General features: G+C 37.7%; 1 protein-coding gene across 3 annotated transcripts; it reads right to left on the bottom strand.

Moving 5' to 3' along the window:
- Positions 1–601: 601 nt before the first annotated feature.
- Positions 602–19,920, bottom strand: slc16a3a (solute carrier family 16 member 3a). Of its 3 annotated transcripts, none has more exons than XM_030141578.1 (7): positions 19,728–19,920; positions 10,626–10,753; positions 10,142–10,405; positions 8,751–8,894; positions 7,011–7,624; positions 6,731–6,911; positions 602–4,267 (listed from the first exon to the last, which is right to left on the bottom strand). In XM_030141578.1, exons 3-7 carry the CDS (start codon positions 10,362–10,364, stop codon positions 3,861–3,863), a joined length of 1,569 nt encoding a protein of 522 aa, XP_029997438.1. In that variant the 5' UTR covers positions 10,365–10,405; positions 10,626–10,753; positions 19,728–19,920; the 3' UTR covers positions 602–3,860. The 3 variants fall into 3 exon arrangements, with proteins under 3 accessions (XP_029997438.1, XP_029997437.1, XP_029997436.1); XM_030141577.1 differs by having other exon boundaries at positions 19,781–19,920; XM_030141576.1 differs by having other exon boundaries at positions 19,829–19,916.
- Positions 19,921–20,179: the final 259 nt, after the last annotated feature.

Here is a 20,179-nt window from a genome sequence, read left to right as displayed (position 1 = left end):
ATTAATGCCTAAAGACAATTTTTGGTGTTTTGGTAGTTTGGAGAATTTTCAAAATCTATTTATTAATTACTGTGTTTATTAATCTTTACCATAATACTGGAAGGTCTCAGAGCATCTATCTGTCTGTTTGTGTATCTGCATGGTTCTGAGAAATTAAGATGTTTTTACCTGGCCCATTTGGTACCCACAGTTGAGGAGTAGTCCCATCTCAACATTAAATATCTATTTTCTTTAAAATTCTTTTTTTAAAGTCAGGAGGGACTGATTTAATTCATATTGCTTAGCAGTTGCCAGGGGGCAAACATGACGGTTGATGGGAAGTGCAGTACCACGCTGCATGATGGGAAACGAAGTTAAAAAGAGGACTGACGCATTTATTAACTTCAATCCCTAGACATCGGTATTAAAATATTAACTGTCATTTAAATTTTAAAGAATGATTTACAGAACAATTTTTTTGTCAGTACTTATAAAACATAGATTAACATCTTTTCCCAAAAGTCAGCTCTCCCCAGCATAAAAACTACTACATCTAGAGCCCGTGGTTCCCCATGGGTCAACGCGCTAGTTATTCTAATATTTATTCGTCGTTTTGTTTATATTTTATGTTCACTTTTTATATTCATTTGTCTTTTGGTGATGAGCAGGAGGTCTGAAGTGTGTTTATCAAAGTTGTTACCATAAAACTCTAACATCTCATTAATCATCCATAAAAATCGAATGGAAAATTAACATTTACAACTATTACAAAACTCAGTCCAGTCTTAATTGCTAAAGTTACATTAAATTTAACTGACAATACATCAAATTGGGATTAAAATCTATTTATGTTATGTTTTGTTTACTGTTATAATATGGACTTAGCTGTTTCCAGAACTGCTTGATGCTTGATGTTGTTTCAAAAAGTAATGCTGGGAACCACAACAAAGACCCCAAAACCACAAAGATGTAGACAATGAACCCAAAACACCAAGCTGAAAGAAGCTTAAAGAAGGGGCTGCATTGTTTCTTTGCAAACAGTGAGATCAAAACAAAGAAAGATGCTAAAATAAGTTAAATCTCTACAAGCGAGCATTGCTTGTAGGCTACCTGACAATTGTTGTGTATCTTCCAATGTGACCGTAATTTAGTTAAACCAAGTAAGAAGCTATGAGAGTAAACCAGTAAACCAAAAGTATTGCAAACACTACTACAAGCAAATCTGATGTATCAACAAATAGACACCAATTTAGCTTTGAACATGTTGAATGAAGGGTCTAAGGGATGGAGTCTGACAAGATAACAATTGAACAAAACCTGATGCATTAGGAATACTTGGATAAAACACTGCACAAACATTTCAGAGTTATAAATAAACAAAAGTTCCCTTTAAATATCCAATATGGAACATTTGCACATGCTTGTTAGCTTTATGTGTCATTGAATGATGTTAGCTAAGTCCAGTTCTAATCTAATAGTCACTGATGTTACGACTGTAGAGGAGCAGAAGAGGCACTGACAGATTCAGGTGTGAGTTGAAGGACTTCAGCTGAAGAAACAACTCATGTTTCCTACATACAAATCAGTGAACACACTTTTATCATCTATGTGGGAAACTTAGAAAACTGTTAACAGCATGAGACTCAACATAAGTTTCACATCTGCAGATGAACACACACAAATCTGACTCATATTCATTCAAAATCACACAAACATCACAATATTGAAACAGAATAAACAATCTACAGTTCAGTGATCAATTAGTAAAATCCATTTTTGCCCTGTCAGTTCACAGCCTTTTCAATCATTCCTGCTGCCTGATCCCATCCCATCCCAGTTTCTATATTTATTATAATCTACTAGTTGATTTTCTAAAGCTTTATATTCCAATTCACATCCAACACACGAGGATGAATTTAAAGTGACTCATTGAAAGTGGACGGCAAACATTTTTTAGCCTACAAATTAAAATGATGACAATAACAAAGGCTTAGAATTTAAGTGTCCTTTGTTCTGTTAAACAATGAGCTATTTGGAGACAAATGCCATTTTTAACACACAGAAGCTTCACATCTACAGTTAACCACAGTCACAAATGCAGTTAGGTGACTTTCATGGAAAGATCTGTTAAAGAATGGTGATGAAGACTTCAATACAAAGTTAACATACAACTCAGAAATGTTTTCTGAAAGATCCTGAAGACTGTAAACCTCTGATGAGGGTTACATAAGTAACGTGTTATAATCTAAGGATGAATCAAAAAGCCACAAGAGCAGTAACAACCTTCGAACAACTGTAACACTGACACTCATGCGTGTAACGTCAACAAACAACCATTTAACACTGATTTTACAGTGTGTTTCTCACTAAAAGCACAGAGTCTCTGTTTATTGGAAACTTTCAAACTTTTGCTTAAAAATCTCTACCCATTAAATGCAGAATGGTGTCATTAGTATCCATTTACCCACCAAACCAGGACTTAGACTCTAGAGCACACAGCAAAAACAAAGCAGCATTTTTGTTTTTTAATGATTAAGCTGGAATTATCCAGTATCTTTCTTACAGTCAACAAATCCAATTAAAAGGTGAAACCAAAAAACTGAGCTCCTACATTTCACAAATGATTAACCTCTTAATAGATTGAAGCTAGCTTTAGTCATTTCCACTGTCTTAGATTCAGATTCAGAAAACTTCATTTGTTCCCAGGGGGCAACTTAAGGCACATATGAGCAGCATGAGTTGAAAACAAGATGCAACCAGGAACATTTGTCCGTGGTACATAATACATCATTTTTAAAAGTTTTATGAAGTCATTGTAGCATAAACAACCCCCTGGATTGGTTGTTGTTGGTTGTTAGCATTGGTTGTGTGTGCTTATGACACAAGTGTTCTCTGGTCTCTAAAATGGTTTCCATTTTTCATTCAGTGGATAATTGGTAATTGGAGAAAGTGCTGAAAAACATTTCTGGCTTTTGTGGGGGTTTTTTTACAGCCCACTGTACCTGCAAAACCCACTCAATATGCATGGAAATGAACATTTTCACCCACTGCTGCCACCCACAGTATTATTAAAATGTCAAATCTTGTTTTGCTGCAGTACCACAAGTAGCCACTGAGAGAATAGCGTCGGTTCTCTTTAATGTATCTGTGGTTCTATGTTCTCACCTATTGGCAGTGGTGGAGAATCCCAGCTCCACAAAGTAAAAGTCCTGTCATGTATTTTCTCCAACCATTCAATGAACCGGCCCATTTTGATGAGCACAACTCCTCATCCAGGTAGATGGGATAATTAGTGGAATCACATGCGTTAAGGGAACAGGTTGAACCAATACATGGCAGGACTTTTACTTTATGGAGCTGGGATTCCACCACTGCCAATTGGTGTGTTACTATTTATTGCTGCAAGGAAAATGTATTTTTGTAGGACATTCTGTAAGTTAGTAATACTCTTTAAAATTATTAACCTGCATATTCGATATTTTGTAAAACATGAAAATCTCCATAGTTTGTGTTAATCACTAAACAGAATTCTGCAGGATCTGTTCATGGTTTTGATCTTTTCGCAGGATTTGAGACATAAATACAGGACATTTCCAGCCTTATGTGTTTAATGAATCTGCTGGTAAATACATCCAAATAAAGCTCCAATTTGATCAACACTTAAGTTTTTACTGATTATATCTAATTTACATAGAACTCTATGGCAGTGACACCAAAAGGCTTAGTGTAAATAACTGACATCAGAGTTAACACTGAATGATGGAAAGCTCAGCAATCCAACATCAGAACTGTTGTTATATGCTCTATCCTGTTATAGGATGTTTTTGACAAAGGGAATGTGTTTCTGTACCTGTGAACCCGTCCAAACCCTTCACTCATGTTTACAGACATGTTTCAGGAGTTTGGGTCATTGCACCATTTTGCTGAGGTTCTTTCGGGAACTTCACTTCCTGTGAGTCTACTCCTCTGCTCTCTTCTCTGATCTCCTCAACTTTCTCATCCTGCTCCTTTAACTCCATGACCACCTCCTTCTGTGTCTCCTTCTCTTGCTCCTCTCTGGCTCCTTTCTCCTCTTCTTCATGTTCTTCTTCAGGTATGCTGGACTCCAGTCTCTTCGCTGTCTCTGTCTCTATCTCTATCACATCATCAACCTTGTCTTCTGGCTCTGGACGCTTGTTTCTTATACACATAAAGTTACAGGTGGCCAGAACCACAGCCGAGAGGAACACCTCACTTCCTGCCAGGAGGAAGACACACATGTAGTTCTTGGTGGCATCGAGTAGCAGACCTAAAGCAGAGGACAGAACAGACCAAGACCACAAATCAACTCTATGTCCCAAATACAGACAAGCGTTTGTTGTTTTGTTTTTAAGAACAGTGTAGTCAACACTAATCATATGGAATCTGATCATTTCCATTATTAACTTTCATTTGTGGCCCTAAAGCAGATCAAGGAACAGTGGTGGAACCAGAAAAAATTGAGGGGGGGGCAGGAGAATTGTGGGGTCCATGGTGAAGCCCCACAGGGGGTTTCACCCCAAGCAAAATTAGTATTATAAATGTTTTAAATCACTTCAAATTGTAAGTTCTTTTCATCATACACTAATAAAAAATATATACAATTTAACCCCACTAATGTGACCACTTTTGGAACCAAAGCAAAGAGTTCACTTTAATAAGGCTGGCCTCAGTTATTGCACTGAATTCCATTGCATTCCAAATAATTTTAAATTAGAAACAATCGGCTATAGTAAAGGTATTGCATTACCATGTATAATAACTACAATTATAGAATATTTCATCATTCAAAATATTTAATAACACACTCATAGTAAACATTAGTTTAAATAAAACAAAAATATCAGCAGATTTGTAGAAACTATATTATACATACAGTTCATGTTCCAGTGAATGAGCTCTGGTCTAGATCTGGTTATGTTCAGGATTAGAGCTGCAGCTATTGATTATTTTTGTAATCGATTAATCTAGCAATTATTTTCTTTGATTCAATTAAACAATTATTTGAACAGGCCAAAGAAATAGTCAAAATGTGAAAAAGACATGTCTGAAATAGACAAACTTGTCCTTAACTCCAGAACCAGCTGAAACAACAACAAAAAGTATAAAAGTAAAAAGATAAAAAAAAAAAAAAAAAGTGTATATAGAAATAACAATAACAACAGTATAAAAGTACATATAAAAATCTCTGTAGATATAAACAACAACAAACAAGTCAAATGATATCTACAAACAATATGTGCACTGTAGTCTTCAACACATCTGGACCCAAATTACTAACTTACTAACAACTTAAGATGGAACTAACATTCAACGGAAGAAAACAAAGCATACTTTGTAAAATCCAGATATGTGTCAAACCTCACAGGTCCATTCATCCAAAACACCTATACAAGACTACGACTGATGATACACCTCAGTGGCCATGTTAGGGAACTAAAACATTCTTCACAATAGCCCACTGAGACTGACTTCCAGAACATAATTGAGCATTGAGTAGTGAGGGATGGGTGTGTGGAGGCATTAGTACAGTGCATCGTAGGTCATTAGCATTACTGAGGATGAGCTAACAGGTCTCTAGGGATATAAGAATCACTGTTATTCACTTTATCCTGCAGGGCAATAGTCAAAATGTTATGCTCACTTTGCCACATTACAATCATCTATCATCTTTATCATTCACTTTATCAAGATATATATTATTTAAATCTGTGTTTGATTGTCAAGGCTGTGACACCACGACTGAATTTACTACAGCTCTGGATTATTCACAGGTGAAATGTTCATGACCCCCTCCCACTGAAGCTTTGAATATTTACTGTTGATTATTAGCACAGCCCCAGATGCCAAAAAATTTAATGTGGCCTAGCCGTAATTACATCCATATTTATTTCTAAAGAATCTAGTTCAAACCTTTTATGGCTTGTAATTGAGCAAGTATTGTAACAATCGCAAATTAGCATCGCTGCCAATATCAAAAGTTTTCATACACAATATTTATAGATGGGTATTCTGGACTTTGTGTCACTTATTTGTCACTGTCTCACTATGTGAAGATCTTATGACTAACAGTAGCCACTTTTCCACTGAGATCCTGGAAAAAAGGTGAGATGGCGATCCCACCTTTTTGCCACCATTGACTGATTTACACAGCCAAGCCAAAGGAGTATCAGAGGTGAGACAGGCTGGACTTTTACACAGCGGATCTGCGTTCCTGAATCAAAGGGATGTAGTGTGATGTACAACGTGCACGTTAGAAATACCCTGAGCATAGCTTCTTAGCTAACTTCTACAGAGTCAGCCTGTCTTTCACTGTTCCACAAATGTTAGCATGGCTAGAGCCCTCCGCCTGAGATGACAACAGCTCGCGGATCTCCCAGTTTGACATCTTTCTGGTCGCATTGATCTGTTTCTTTACTGTATACGGCCCACACTCATTTTTAAATCCCTCCAGTGCGGGGGTTGCACACGTAATATGTCATCAAAACGATACCTTGATTGCGGAACGAGAGGTGTTCCTTTTACATAGCATTCTGGAATCATGATTCCACCTTTATCACAGCTCTGTTACTACTTCCAAGGTGTTACAGAGCTGTGATAGAGGTCATGAGCCAAATGATCCCACCATTTCATTTACACAGACGTCATTTTGGAATAAAGGTGAAACATTCCCAGAACAGAAGTGCTGTGTAAAAGGGACTACCGTGAATGTGTCCATCTAGTGTAAACTAACCTGCACCAGGTGGCCCAACAAGAACAGCAATGGCCTCCATGAGCAGAACCAGACCAATGGCACTGGAGAACTTCTCTGTACCAACTATTGCCATGAGAACTTCAAACTGCAGCGCTCCTACCATGCCATAGGAGACACCAAAGAAGATGCAGAAGACCACCAGAGACCCGTAGTCCTTTGCCTGGGACCAAAGAAACACCAACAAAGTCATCATGTTTAGAGACAATTCCGTTGTTTAAACATTTTGGTGACAGTAAATAAAGAGCAGGCAGTCACCAACCTGTGATCCAATCAGGTCAGTGGTTCCATTGAAGATCATAGCAAAGCTAAAGAGGTAGACACAGCGAGGACGAACCCATTTAAGTCCTGCAATCACACCACACGTGGGCCGTGCAAAGATATCAATGAAGCCCAGAATGGTGAGCAGCAGAGCAGCTTTGGTATCTTCAGTTCCCATCTCCTTAGCATAGCTCACAACAAAGACAGGGGGCACAAACAAGCCCAGCACCATGATGGAAGCTGCCACTGTGTAGATGACGAAACCACAGTCTTTGAAAACAGAAAAGTCCAGGAGTTTAGCTCTGGACTTCTTCTGCTTCTTCTCTGTGTCCTCTGGGTTTTCTTGTTCCAGATTGTTGTCTTTGAGTGTCTTTGGAGGCACCAAAGGCTTCATGAGGGCTCCACATACACAGCAGTTGAGAAGAATACCCCCAAGGATGAGGAAGCCCCCCCTCCATCCATACTGGTACTGGAGGACTTGGCCCAGGGGGGAGAGGCAGCAAAGGGCAACAGGACTTCCGGCTGCTGAAAGCCCATTGGCCAGAGGACGCTTCTCATCGAAGTAGCGGTTAAGCATAATCAGAGATGGTTGAAAGTTCAAGGCTAACCCCAGACCTACAGCAGTGAAAAAAACTCTTTACATCCACTTATTTAAATATATACAACATCCACATCACTTATCTAAACATCACTCATTTAAATCCCTACAGCTCATCTGGATGCATTGACATATGTGATGACATATCATAGCAGCCAGTATGGTGTTACCTTTATGTTGTGTTTCTGTAGGAGCTACACTTACTCTAAAACTCATGTGTCAGAAGTGGTGAGTTTTCTATATTATATTTATCTTGGACAAAGGTGTGGGAACACTAACACTGAACAGCTCAGTAGTGCCCCCTTATACATTTCAAATCACATGATGTTTCACTTAGATTTGTCAAATCTGGTACATGTACAAAAAAAAAAAACCCTTGGACAAATACACAACAGCCAACAGGTGTCACCATATCCAGCCAATGTACTGCTGACACATGAAGTAATATTTACTTACAACAACCTTTAAGGGCTGTTGTACAAAGCAAAGTCTTTCATCACATCTGTTTTAAGACTTTAACTCAGGGGACAGGGGAGATTCAGGGGACATAAACATGCAAGGGCCCAACCATAGCTGCCTGCTGCTTTCATTATTAGTTATTGTACAACAAGGACATTTCATTTCAGTGATATTTTCATGCATCATAGTTATCAAAGTTACCAGCACTGACACTGAAGTGATAACTTACAACTACAACTAGCAAGATCTGTAAAACTCAGGAATAACAGAATTTTAAAAGATCACAAATATCACAAATCCACAGGAAGTGCTGGTACAAAACAGGCTTTGAATACATGTGGGTTATCCTTGGATCTTTGCAGACCCACACTGAATTCAGGACAGCCAAAATCAATTCCACTGGATACACTGTTTCAGAGAAAAGAAGGGCTTTTAATTTCCCCAAGAAGAGCTTGATGACATCTAATGGGTTTTAAATGCTTAGAGTGAACTGAAGAAAAGCTTGTTTGAATGTTTTTATATTAATCCTGAATTATGTGCATTTGACCTGTGTATACTCACAAAAAGAAGGTATATGATGTCACACCGCTTTCACTTTGAATGAGGGATTCTAGACAAACTATGGTCACTAATTTGTAAAGGTCAAATCACATCTGCTGAAAGAGCTCTATCAGAGATTCAGACCTGTTATGACTCCAGTGCAGAGGTAGATGTGGATGATGCTGGTGGAGAAAGAGGCCAGGATCATTCCCAGAGAGGCAAACAGGCCGCCCACCATCATGACCGGACGACAGCCAAAACGGTTCACTAACACACTGCACAATGGACCTGAGTGGAGGAAAATACCCCCAGGAAGTGGGGTGGGGGGTTTTACTGATGTGTCATACAGCTTTTACATCATAAAGACTTAAATCAAACTGTTACTGGTCTGTCTGAAGGGAAGATATGAGTAATGGTAGTTATGATTCAGTATTTGGATTGTGTTAGAGGTGGCAAAAGTACACACATTCTCCACTGTAGGACTTTTATGTCAATATGTGTTCTCTATTCAGGTTGATATGAGATCTGATTTTGTGAAGGTGTATAATAATGCTTTGGCCTTTATTTGTCTCAGCTGTAGAGGGAACCAGGCCTTTGTTTCATTGACCCTCAAATCTTTTCAATGTAAACATCAGATTTACTTGAAACATTGTAATATCTTTGACGCTCCACTCTCCATTTCATATCTGTTGGGTCTTGTTACATTTTTTTAGTTCATAGTTTTCATCTTCTTATGCCTACCGTGTCTTTTATGGTGTAGTTATTTTGTGGAGTAAACACTCATTTAGTCTATTTTGATTTAATATTGTGAAAACCAGTTTAAAAACTGAACCAAATATTCACAAAATCATATTCTGAACTATCTTTTGTTTTATGTCCAATGTCTCACATTGTTTTGGCCACACTATATTTCTTGTTACATCTTAAACAACAAAAATGTTTCCTTCTAAATATTTTCTTTTTAAGGTTTTATATTCTCTTCATCTTGTGGAGTAATAACTCAGATTGTTCCTCATTTTGTATACTGAGGTTTAATGTTGTGGGAAAAAATTAACTAAAAAAAAAAAAATTATAAATCGCAGGTGTCATCCTCATTGTCTTTTATTTCTTTTCTTTAACAGTCATTGCTTGAAATTTCTTTGTTGTTTTTCTTCTTGCTACATCTCAATAATAGAATTCTTCAACAGTTTTCTTCTTGAGTAAGAATCAAATTTCTCCAATTTTGTGTATTTTGATTCAGTCTTGCCAACAGAATATACACTAAATGAGAAATTCCCAGAGTGAAGGTGTGCAGATAGATGTTTGTTTCTTCTATGTTTATTTTGTTCCATCTTTTCTAACTGTTAATGTTCCACACATTTCGGTTAAAATAATTCATGATGGTGCAAAATAGTCGATAATTCTTCTCTAATGCTTTAAAACTCAAGCCCGTTTTTAAAGTATAAGGAGCAGAATGTGTGGATCTTTGTGTTCAAATGCAGAAAGTAAAACTCCAAAGTATAGTAGTGTTGGTTCTTGTTTGGTTAGGGTCATACCGGTGCCGTAGAGCATGGCCAACAGGATGGAGGAGATCCAGGCGGTGTCGCTGTAGCCCACCCCAAACTCCCTGATCAGCTCTTTGAAAAACACACTGACTGCTTTAGGAAAGGCATAAGAGAAGCCTGTGATGACGAAGCATCCGGCCAGCACCGCCCAACCCCACCCTCCGTCTGGCGCCTTCACTCCTGTTGCACCCACGTCCAATGCCACACCTCCCATGATGCCTCTGTACTAGGACTTATTGGAGGCAGACAGAGAAACTGGAAGGAAAAACAAACAAGTAATTGGAGATTGAGTTTCTCATTTCAATGATCTTATTTAGTTGTGCTCCATAAGCACTGGTCATTAAATAAGGCTACTTCCTCTGGACATGATTCCATCTGTGATCGTCCTATGACATGATTCAGCTTACATTCATATAAACACGGGTGAGCAGTCCTGCAGAGATATGGTCGTGATCACAGCGTCACCATGACTCACATAGGTTTGATGAGAACTCCTCAGATATGTTCACAGCCACAGATATGTTCACATGATGTGGATGAGGAGACTGATTGGCTGAGCAGGAGATGCAGGAGTACTGTGATTGGACCGACACCCAACACAAGCTAAAATAAGAACAAACACAACATCAGAAGCACATAGAACAAGTAAAAACAGCCATTCACATTCTGGTTTTTGGTGCTGGGGAAGGATTTTGGTGTTGGGGTTTGAAAACTGTCGGAGAGGTTGAAGTCTGAGCCACAGTCCTATTCTGGTTCATGAAAAATGAAAATCTGTCAAAGCTGAAATTTATGTAATAAATTTATGTTCTAGGACAAGTCCTTCACCAAACCTTGTGGTGTAAAAGAGGGATTCAGTTCATGGTTCTTTGGTTGATCTCAGAATGGCTGTATGTCTATGGCATCAGTCAACTCAACTGAAGCTTTCTTGGATGCCTCGGGCTAGCAAATTCAGCATCCATGGTAGAATCATTCACATCTATACATACTTTTAGAGCAGGTTGTAATTAAGTGCAGGGGTTAAGTCAATAAGATAGATTTGATCAAATAAGTCAATGTAACCTCTGTAAGTAGTTATTTTACTGTTTGTGGGATTTGGTGAATCAGGGAGTGAAGGGTGAACCCAACCAAGCTACCACTAATGCTAACTTCGTGACAACACCTCTCGCTAGCTAACACTGTAACTGTAACTTTTAAGTACTCAACACTGACATGTAGACTAGATGTCGCATTGGTAACTACGGTCTATAGGAACAAATGCGTCAGTGGAGCTGTATGGGATAGCCCTCCTTTTAAATGAATGAACATCAATCCGGCCAAGGTGTATACAGAATTAAATCACAATAGATTGGCAAATTTGAGACGTGATGTTTTATGTCTTTGTTCATTAGAAATGTCAGACCTGTATTTATGACCGAGCCACAAGTAAAATGATAAAGAAAAGTGTTTTTTGTTAATATAGAATACTTTATGTAGAAAATGTAATGTACATATAAGCAATTCATCCATTCAAAATAAACAACATGGCCACCACATACAGAAAATAGGCCAGAGATGTTAGCTGCCATCAAAAGACCCTGACAATCCGTCGGTCGTCGTAAGCCCCCTAAGAATACTACCATCATACAAGACCCTAAAATCACAGGTGAGCCTGGTTAGGCCTAAAAAAAATGTAAATTAAACAGCCTGTTAATCTAAGTTTGGATAACAAACTATAGACAGTAGAGTATAGATTTGTAGAGAACTGTAGACAATGAACTACATACAATACATTTTCCAGGCAAGGAAAATTCTTTTTTTTTTTCTTTTTACATTTATATAAATTATAAATAAATTGGTTTATTTAACAAGGACATTGTACATTAATTGAAATTGCTGTAAATGCACCAGAGTTAGCCTAATGGCTATTTTTCATCTGCAGTCCTGGACAGATGTTAAATTGTCACACTAAAAGGAAACACAAGGTTATAAACATACAACTTCAAAACAAAATGTAAATACCCAAACACAAACAAATACAAGTTTTGCAATACAAAATTTACAATTAATAACACATCAGTCAAAGTAAGTAAAAAAAAATATTAAAATACACTTGGCACTCATGCGTATTAAAAAAATACAACAGGGACAGGACTAGAACATTTCTAATGTTGGCAGCTCCAATTATTAATGTACCAGTTTTTTAGGCGCATTTTGAACTCATTATAAGATGACAGTTCTCTAATTGCCACTGAAATTGAGTTCCACTCCTATGCAGCTATAACTGCAAATGAGGCCCAACCAAATGCACTTTTTCTCAGTGGAACTATGCAGCTCCCTCTGGCTGCACTTCCTGTAGTACAGTATACGGCTGTTCTTATGTTTACAAACTGTCTGAGTGGATATCACAGATGAAGATCCATTTACCTGCTTTTTATATATTTATTTATTTATTTATTTACATACAGTTGTGTCAACTTTACATATTGGACTCCTCTCTGAAAAACTCAATAATCTTTTCCAAATGGTCATTCTGTTCTCAACTGTTTTATTTGGACTCTGATAAGTGATCTGGTGGTCTACCTCAAACAGAAGGATTGACATCTTTGGTACTGGACAGTGTTTTGTCCATATTTAGATAAATGTCCCCAAAATGCAAACATAATGAAAACCAATGCACCAGGATGTTATGGATATGACGTAGATGGCAGGTGGTCTCGATGGGCTGGTTCTACTGATTTTCCCTGATGTTTTCACCATGTTCTAGACTGGAAGGTCAATATTCTACCAATAGAACAGTGGTAGAAGTTCACCATGAGCTGTTGAGGGATTTTAGCACGACTGAGTTTCATCAGATAGAATAGATTATGTTTCCTACAGTTAACACTCAAGGACTGGTCCTCAATCACAATCCCGCTCCACCACCTCATGCCCAATCCTTCTTTTTGTCCACAGGTTTTTTTCATGTTAAGGGCAAGTTGTGCTTTTCAAACCATGATGCCAGATAGCGTACTTCACTTATATAAACTGACTTTTTGTTGCTGATTGTGTCATCAGAAAATGTGATGATGAGGTTATCTGGAAAGAGGGTCCACAGTTGAGTATGAAAAGTGCATAGATCAATAGAAACAGCCCACACTTAGAAAGTGACTGCATGAGTGGTTTGTTAAAATATCAAAAATCCAATTGCATATTGTGGTGTTCAGTCCAAGGCTGTGTAATTTGGATTGGAGTGTGTTTGACAGGATTGGATTAAAAGCAGAACTAGGGGCTTTTGTGCTCTGGGGGATCCAAACTGCTGTCAGACTTTGAATGACGGGTCATTCAGCAGCTAGACTAGATTTTTCATATCTTCTGTTTGTTAAACTTTTGTTCCTCACAGAGAGTTTGTTTATAGTCAATAAATTACACTAACAGGAACATGAAAATTTTACCATTTTACCCTGCTAGTAAGCTAGTGTTTAGCATTAGCTTATCCATTGCCCCTGCAGCTTTTGCCCTTTTACCCAAACACATCACATCTGGCTTTAAAGAACCAATGTTGTAACACAGCTAAAAGACAAACTCCTGGTTTCAATTTGATCGTGCAAAAACCAATGGGTGACATCACAGACACCACCTACTTCCATACACTCTCTGAATCCATTACTCAGTTAATGCTAACCTTAGCAAATGTAGCTGGTTACACTCACAGGCCAGGTAAAGGAAAGGTAGATGCAACATTTGCATGACAGAATCCTCTGACGGTCTTGTCAATGTCCATCCTTAAACTCCACGGCAGTCAAGAGCTGCCTGTCAGGAAAAATGTTGGATGTCAAATGGGCATTTTAGGAACTCCAGGTTCTGGCTGTTAGTTTCCCTTTTCTTCTCTGGAGATTATTTATTATCTACTAAAGAAAACTAGTTACTTGCCACCACTATCCAACAAATAGGGCTTTAAATTGCATTCAACTTTTAGCTCTGAAGGAGGCGCCCATATAGTGTTTAAAACCAAACAGCGGAATGTAGTTTATTTACTGCTAGAGATCAATGGAAAGAGTCACATACAATGTTAAATATGATATATATTAATACAAGTAATCCATAAAGTGTGCTTAACTGAAGGACTTTGTACCTGGCTTTGTAATGGGCTTAGGTGATTTATACGTCTGGATTTGTGGAGCCAGACAAGGCTTTTACAACCACAACCACACATTACCACGTCTGCCAAGAAGACTGGACATACATTCACATTCAGCCTGTGTTTGTAACCAGAGCTCAGGATGTTTCTGTGGTACATTTTGAGACATTTGTCTTTTGATTTCTAATCAAAGCACTGAAAACATTCTGCTGCTTTTCAGGCAGCAAGGAAATGGTGAATGACTCCATCAGCTAATTTACAATCTCTTAAAGAGCTGAAGAACTGAGCTACAGGGTAAAAATACAGGCCAAAAACAGCCTGCAATCCAGCGTCTCCAGGTTACACAAGAATTTCAAGGCCCTGGGCGACGGGAATGTGACGTGTCCAGAAACAGAAGAAAACAATAATAACTTTGGACCACCTGAGCCCGTCTGTTTCAACCCCCCCACCCCCCTGGGCTTTATCCTGCATTATTCATAGACTGGAAAAATATCCATGGCCCATGGTTAAAAATATTGCTTGAAATGTAATTTTAAAAGAAGTCCTGAATGTCCTTGAGTGGGAGATAAAAGTTGCACTGGAGGTATAATCTCTGTGATTTATTCAAGGAGACCAGAGTGACATCGGGTGCTAAAATGTCCTCACACCTCAAAGTGGGGAAAATGAGGCGATGTGTGGAGCAGCATTTCAGTATAAATTTATTTCAACTATGTCTTTTTGAATCTATGTCCTGTAATTGTATTTAATCCACTGCAAAAACATCCCTGTTTGACTAAAGCTCAATTTTTGCCAATGGAGAAGCACATTTTCCATTATAGATGTATTAAAACTAGACTACACCTAGAATAAGTTTATCTGAAATGTAATCAAAATATAAAAGCATAATAATGAATAATAGCATGATAAGCATAATGAATGAATGAATGAATTGTTTTAGCTAGTTACTGGTTAAATCCAGATGTATAAGAAGTGGAGCTGGTATTGGACTGTAGCTGCAGAACATCAGTAAAAAGATAAGTTTTATGTCAACATTTGCGCAAAAAAATCATTTGATGGTCTTGTTTGTGTAACATATTAGTCACAAGTACACTTTGGTTGTCTGTCAGGAATGAGTATGTGTTTTTCAATGAACAGAAATTCAGAAAGTTCAACTCAACAAATGAGCACACTGTCAGTGATACCTGTTAATCAAAGCTCAATACCGTCTTTTATTTACCCTATCATATTATTAATGAAACAGTATTTTAAAGGGCCAGCACATTTATTGGAGGGTCTAAAGAAAACAAATGAGGTCAGAATAACATCTGAAGGAAACTGATGACTTAGTAATTTAATAGAGAAGTTTAAGCTTGGGCTTTTTGGTGCAGCATCTAGTGGCCATTGGTGGTATTGATACTTCAAGATACTTCATGTGTCCTCAGATCTTGGTAAAACTGTATGTAGCTCTATATTAGCTGGATAATCTACAGTATTTAGGACAAAGTTAGATACATTTCTTTAAATTAGATAACTAAAAAACAAAACAAAATATGTTTAATAAGATTATTTTCCTTTTTCGGTCAAAGTAAACTACTGACACTAAACCACTGAAACTTGACTACTGATACTAAATCACTGACAGTAAACTACTGACAGTAAATCACTGACAGTAAACTGCTGACAGTAAGCCACTGACATTAAACAGTAAACCACTGACAGTAAAATACTGACAGTAAACCACTGACACTAAACCACTGACATTAAACAGTAAACCACTGAAAGTAAACTACTGACAGTAAACCACTGACACTAAACAGTAAACCACTGACACTAAACAGTAAACCACTGAAAGTAAACTACTGACAGTAAACCACTGACACTAAACCACTAACAGTAAACCACTGACACAAAACCACTAACAGTAAACTACTGACACTAAACCACTGACATTAAACAGTAAACCATTGACAGTAAACTACTGACAGTAAACCACTGACACCAAACCACTAACAGTAAACTACTGACACTAAACAGTAAACCACTGAAAGTAAACCACTCACAGTAAACCACTGCTTGGTTTTCCAGCCGTTTACCTAGAGTGACAAAGTGTTGCCATAGTAATGGCAAATCATCCACAGAAACGATGAAAGAGAAAAAACCAAATGTCTTATTACTGGCTGCATTCACTCACAATTGATTTGCATCTGGCACTGTTTTCTGTTTAAAGCAACACATTGTTTCTATTTTACAAGAGCGAACCATCAAAACTGAGTCCAATACATGTACCAGTTCATGAAACTCACTAAACAACCTGTGGACCACAGTTAAATATTTATCATTTAGAGCAGCTGATTCTGTTTCTGTTATGGATGTGCACATGTCAGCTGATATACTTTCCTTAAGATTGACATATGTATGTGTAGATGATTACACCAGTTAGAGACACATTCACACTATTCTCTACATTAAACCACAGGCTGATTCATTGTCTTTGTTGTATGTGTAGTTTTAATATTGGAAAGTGCTTCCGCAAATAGATTAATCAATGTCCTAGATTGAACACTTGCTGTTCACACCAGCTTATTCCAATAAATGTTTCCTGTGTCATACATCCAAGGAGTCTTCTGAGTATCTGTCAGTCCTCATTGTCTTTCACACCTGCTCATATCTACATAATCTATCAAGCCATGATTAGTCCAACTTAAATAAAAGCTGCCAATGGATTGAGGAAGTCAAGATGTGTTTTCAAATAAAGATACTCTGATTCATTCGAAATAAACAACTTTAAGGTTCACTGTGAAACATTGGAGAAAACCTAACTACAGAAATGGAACATATTACATTTTCATTACCTGAAAATAGAATTGTTCCATTTTGGTTTCCTTAGAATATATATATATATATATATATATATATATATATATATATATATATATATATATATATATATACACATATATTATATATACATATATTATATATATTTATATATATATATATATATATATATATATATATATAGTTTAATTCAATTTGCACATGAAAAACCCATGTGAAAAATCTGAAATTTCATTTTTTTTTTTAAAAATGCCAGATAAGACAGTTTGATATAAAACTAAAAAGTAGTTCTAGGCTAGCCTTGACAACACTAAACTTTACAACTATATGTCGCTAAATACCATAAACCAAGTAAAAATGTCCAGGACTTAAAAGAGAAGCTGACTGTCAAGTGTTAAAACCTGCAGTTTATTAAATGTCTGCTAGGAAGGCCCAAAAAGTGAGTCAGTATTCGTGGACCTGCCTTAAAACGTCACAGCACAAATAAACCTATTTACAGCCTGGTCCACACAACAGTGGGCTTTGATTGACAGCTGTTCACCTGCTCAGTCACACTTTTTCTAAGCTCATGGATGGATGGATGGATGGATGGATGGATGGACAGATGGACGAATGGATGGTTACTAGCTAGTCTGCTCATTAAGCTAGCTGGCTCTGTTATGTAAATATGACATTATTATAATCAAACACAACTGTGTGTTTTAACATTTATCAAGTAGCTGAAATGACTTGGCTGCACTTCAGTAAAATGCCAATGTCTGCTGCATTGTGTTGCCAGTAGGTGGAGCTGTAGGTTATGTAACACAGGGCTGTAATAAAAAGAGTAGAAGAAGCAAAACATTCTATTGCTATTTTCCATCTAAATGGCAGTGACATCTTTTTTTGCACTGATGAGACAAGAATTACTCAGTCTGCTCATCAGCCCACATGATTTCACATTTTATCAGAATATCGAATCAGTCAGCTGAGATGAACATTTGCTACGTCAGAATTTATTCTAAAAAGGTGTTTCCATTCCCTCTATGTTCATTTTACTTTCTTTACATTAACATTATGCAAGTTTTTGTGTTTAAGTTTGCTATTTCCATGACTATTTTCCACTGATAAATTTTGAAATCACCATAAAATAAGTTGTTGAATAAATTTTAAATACATTTAAACAGACTTACCCAGTGCTGGAGGGTGTGTCTGTGTTTTCAGTTCATTATCATTAGCTCAGTCAGTTTTAACCCTTGCAGCTGCATTCTGTTGTACAAATAATGATCTGATGATGATGATAATGATGATGATGATGATGATGATGATGATGAATAATCTGGAGGCGTCATATCTGCATCTGACAAACCACTGGGTGACATCACAGAGGCATTGCCTATGCTCTTGGATGTGCTTCACTTTTATTATACAGAGAACCTTTCATTTATGAAATTCTCAAATTCACACGTTAATAATCTGATTTGAAACTTAAGCTCTCAAATTCCTGCATATTGGTCATGTCTCAACTGCCAATAACTTTATACTTCCCTTTTACTGTAGAGCTGTTACTGTCTTATATTTTGTTCTTGTCTGTTGTAGTTTGCACTACTAACATGAAATATTAGTAGGCTGACTACTGTCATGACATATTAGTATAACTGACATACTGCCTTAATTTGTTGTTGTAGGTGTAAAATGAATGAAAAACCCACACACTTGCAGATGTTTGTGATGTGTGTTGTGAACATGTCAAGCCTTTCCTTGTGTCTCCATCCTCCAGAGCCTTAGGTAACCAACCTACTGTGTAATGAGATACCATTGGATGTTAAATAAGTTATATAAGTTTAGATCTCCTCCATGAATATGGAGGACTGAACCTGCCAAATTAATAGAGGAAGAAAATGCAAAAGAGGAATACTGATGAAAATGTAAATAGAAAGCAACGCAGAAATAAATAGGTGACACAGAAATAAATAGAGGAAGAAAATGCAAAAGGGGAATACAGAAGAGGTAAATATGACTACAAATAAAAGAATGACAATAAATTAATAAGATGTCAGATGAAAATAGAATATAAAAATAAACAAGAAAAGAGATAAAGAAAATGTAAAGAGAAAGCAATGCAGAAATAAATGCAGGGATAAAAATTAAATAAGGAAAAATATAAATAAGGACAAAATAGATAAATAAATGGTACAGAACTTATCAAGCCATTTTTATATTTCTGTATATATTTTTTAATTTGGCAGGTTCAGTCCTCCATACATGAAGAGAGCTTTAATTTAAATACAAAAACAAATCTAGTTAAGAGTTTGCACCAGCAAAACAGGCTGTAAATTGGAGAAAATGAAGAAAACCTACTGTAAAGTTACCAGTTCCAGATTCCTCATTATTGATAACTGTAACCACGCCCTTCACAGGAAAATGGAAAAGTGCATTTCCAAATGTTAAAATTAATTCGATTTGACCTGTTTTGGTGTCAATTTCCAAAACATAACGACGGACTGACAGCACCGTTCCTTTTACATCCCTGTGGGTTTTTCAGCCCAGTGCCCCTTCACCATCTCAGTCACGATCTGCCAAACACCGTCTACAATCACAAATCAGGCGCCATATGACGCACATGAGCAGTGTCCTTAATGCTGAAGATGCGCCTGTTCACCCTGATGCCCGTGAGTGCGCGCGCACCTGTTCGTGCTCCTCACACCTGTCCCGGTCTTGGCTCCGACCCCTCGGTTTACCTCCGGGATGTGCGCCCCTGCTGCTGCACACTGTTGAGGGTCTCTTACCGGCGGATGCTGCTCGGAGCCGTTCCCTCCCGCTGTCCTCTGGTCTCTGCCTCAGCACCGGGGCCGCCTCTCTGCCGGTCTACTCTGGTCTCCGTTCCTCTCCGCACGTCTGCATACGGACCCCCACCGGAGGGCCGCCTGCCGCTGGGTCCTAACGCCGCTGGACAGGGTCTGCATGGGGGAGACCGGGTACCGGGGGGACACTGGAACTCACTGGCCATCAGAGACAGTGTTAAACAAGACTTTAGATCTCTTTTTAATTATTACTGTTTCACCAACTGTCTGGATTTTATGTCTTTATTATTCGTAAACATAATAAATGTCTGTGAAGCTGGTTGTTGCTGCCCAAGA

The sequence above is a fragment of the Sphaeramia orbicularis genome, chromosome 8, assembly GCF_902148855.1.
Source record: "Sphaeramia orbicularis chromosome 8, fSphaOr1.1, whole genome shotgun sequence".
Lineage (NCBI taxonomy): Eukaryota > Metazoa > Chordata > Actinopteri > Kurtiformes > Apogonidae > Sphaeramia > Sphaeramia orbicularis.
This window is presented reverse-complemented; position numbering and strand designations above follow the sequence as displayed.